The 2,500-nt window shown below is 34.0% G+C and overlaps 2 protein-coding genes across 2 annotated transcripts in view; both read left to right on the forward strand.

Annotated features, from left to right (window-relative positions):
• Positions 1 to 318: 318 nt before the first annotated feature.
• LOC147467094 (uncharacterized) lies at positions 319 to 2,081 on the forward strand. The gene has a single exon (XM_086532933.1). The coding sequence runs from the start codon at positions 623 to 625 to the stop codon at positions 980 to 982; it is 360 nt and encodes a 119-aa protein (XP_086389059.1). The 5' UTR covers positions 319 to 622; the 3' UTR covers positions 983 to 2,081.
• A 219-nt stretch (positions 2,082 to 2,300) lies between these two features.
• LOC147467095 (uncharacterized) overlaps positions 2,301 to 2,500 on the forward strand; it is a 2,751-nt gene continuing 2,551 nt past the window's right edge. The window contains exon 1 of the mRNA XM_086532934.1: positions 2,301 to 2,500. This exon is cut by the window's right edge and continues 2,551 nt beyond it. The gene's annotated coding sequence lies outside the window, so the exon portion shown is untranslated.

The raw sequence follows: 2,500 nt of genomic DNA on the forward strand, positions 1-2,500 counted from the left end.
AGTTTTCAAATTAACTGTTCCCTAAAAAAAAGAAAAAAAGAAAAATGAGAAAATAGATATATGTATACATACATAAATATATACATATATATAGATATATATGTATATACATACATATATGTATATATATGTATATATGTGTATATATATACATATATGTATATATATGTATATATGTGTATATATATACATATATGTATATATATACATATATGTATATATATGTATATGTGTATATATATACATATATATACATATATATGTATATATACATATATATATACATATATATGTATATATACATATATATATATATATATGTATATATATATGCTGTAATTTTATCACAGTTTTCGAATGCTAGTTATTTCATAGAGAAGTTCAATATTTTTACAGAAGCACTGTGTTAAAATCGGATAAGTTATATATAAATAATATTTCATCTTCGTCTGGACTGCAGATAGTTGTGAGCGATAGAATGGCGACAGCCTTTCCTCATCCCCGTACCATATGGGACTTGGGAAATCATGCAACTTGATAAGGTTTCGATCTCTGTTCCAGATCGCACTGCAATCCTGTCCGCACGAAGGCCTGATAAACCTAAAAAAAAAATAATAATAAAATGAAGCTCGCAGTCATTACTGTGGTGGTGCTAATGGCAGGAGCTGTAAGGGTGAGCGGCCAGGCTCTGAACGTGGATTCGCAAATCGTTCTCCGGGAACTGGACTCTCCTCGCAAGGTGGAGTATTACGTGTCGTGCGCGTCCGGCCAGGGAAGCTGCGATACAAGAGGCCTTCAGCTGCGCACATACATTCCCATTGTCGCAAGAGGCGAAAGCTGTTTCAGGTGTTCACCGCGAGAGAACAGGAACCTTCGCCTCATGGTGTCCACTATGCAACGTCGCTATCCTCGCTGTTGGCAGATCCTTGTGTTGGCGGCGCAGGATCTGCCCACTCCTTCGGCTCGCGGCTGTGCCAACTAAATGTATAAGGTTAATAAATGTGAATACGCCAACTCATATTTTCATTTCCGGTATACAGAGAATGTTAGAGCATATTCTGATTTTTTTTTTTTTTCATGAGGGCCTACAAATTACTCAGCTGCAATAAAATAGAGTGCATGTAGATTATATTGATAATGGTAGCACAGTGAATAATTATGCTATTGATAACAATATCATCATATTGGTGACAACTCTTCCACGTTAACATTAGTTATAAAAATGACATTTATAGTGAGAACAAATACATTCACACCGTAGGCACTAATTTCTTACGTTTGATTATGAGTGCCATTTCATTACATACTCACAATTTAGTAACTTAATCGCATTGTATTTCTGAAGCACTATCGACACTCGCCTTAATCATTTAAGTCTTTGAATAGTGTTTGCATAAGAAGATCCTGTCTAGTATTTCTGCTGGGCTCTGGCAGTGAGTGTGTATTTTGTTTTCAGTCATGGTTGAATAGATTTCGACTTATTTGGATTTATTTTTTTCTTAAGATACATTCACAATCAGATAATTGAAGGAGTTGTTAAGAATAAGAATAATGTTGGACTGATGATAAAGAATAAATAATAATGAAGACAATGTTAATGATTCCCCAACATAAATACATAGGATTGAATATATATGTTCTTGTTATTTAGAACACGTCGTCCATGTAAATTTGGACAGGCTCCCATCGACCCTGTTGGCAGCGCAGTATCTGCCCACTCCACCTCTCGGCTGTGTGACCTATTTTTATACATTTCACAACTAGGTCATGCAATAAATGTGATTATGTAAATCCGATGATTTTATTCAGGGTTTGCACATTTCGCGGTGTAAATGTGATTTTCGATTTGATTCCTCTTTGCAATAAAGAATAATCATGATGACAAGCATCACCATAATGCATTGGAATTATGAATGATGGTTGCAAATGTGCACACGCTGAATATCATTATTGAAATTCTAGATGTGATAATATTAACAATGGAGATGGCAAGGACAATGATAATACAACTTTAACAATAACAAAACAATATATAATGATGATAATGTCAGCAAGCACCAGCAGTATCCATACCGTTGACGCGTATTTCTTTGGCGGGAATACAAACTTTCATTTTATAATAAATTTAGATGTACCTTTTTCACATTATAATCTGACCTCAAGATAATCGCACGTCTCCCACTTTGTTTGAATTCTCAGCGTTGGTAGCTTGTCTCTAAAAGTTTGACTCTTCACATATAACTTGTATTTAATTTCGTGTTCATTTTTGTTTAGACATGTATACATCTGACTTTATCTATGGCACATTATATATATAGTAATAATGCTCCAAAAAAATTTTTATTAGTGAATTTCCTTACAGGCAATACTGGAATTCTTTTGTAGTAAAAAACAAAAAGAAATACCGACCGCAAATTATCTTGTTCCCATCCCTCAGTTGAAAGAGTGTCTACTGCACGCAATATGATATACACTTTATTTGTGTCCAATATATATGCAA

This window comes from Penaeus japonicus, unplaced genomic scaffold, assembly GCF_977035675.1.
Source record: "Penaeus japonicus unplaced genomic scaffold, GWHDUDI00000001_assembly GWHDUDI00000038, whole genome shotgun sequence".
Taxonomy (NCBI): domain Eukaryota; kingdom Metazoa; phylum Arthropoda; class Malacostraca; order Decapoda; family Penaeidae; genus Penaeus; species Penaeus japonicus.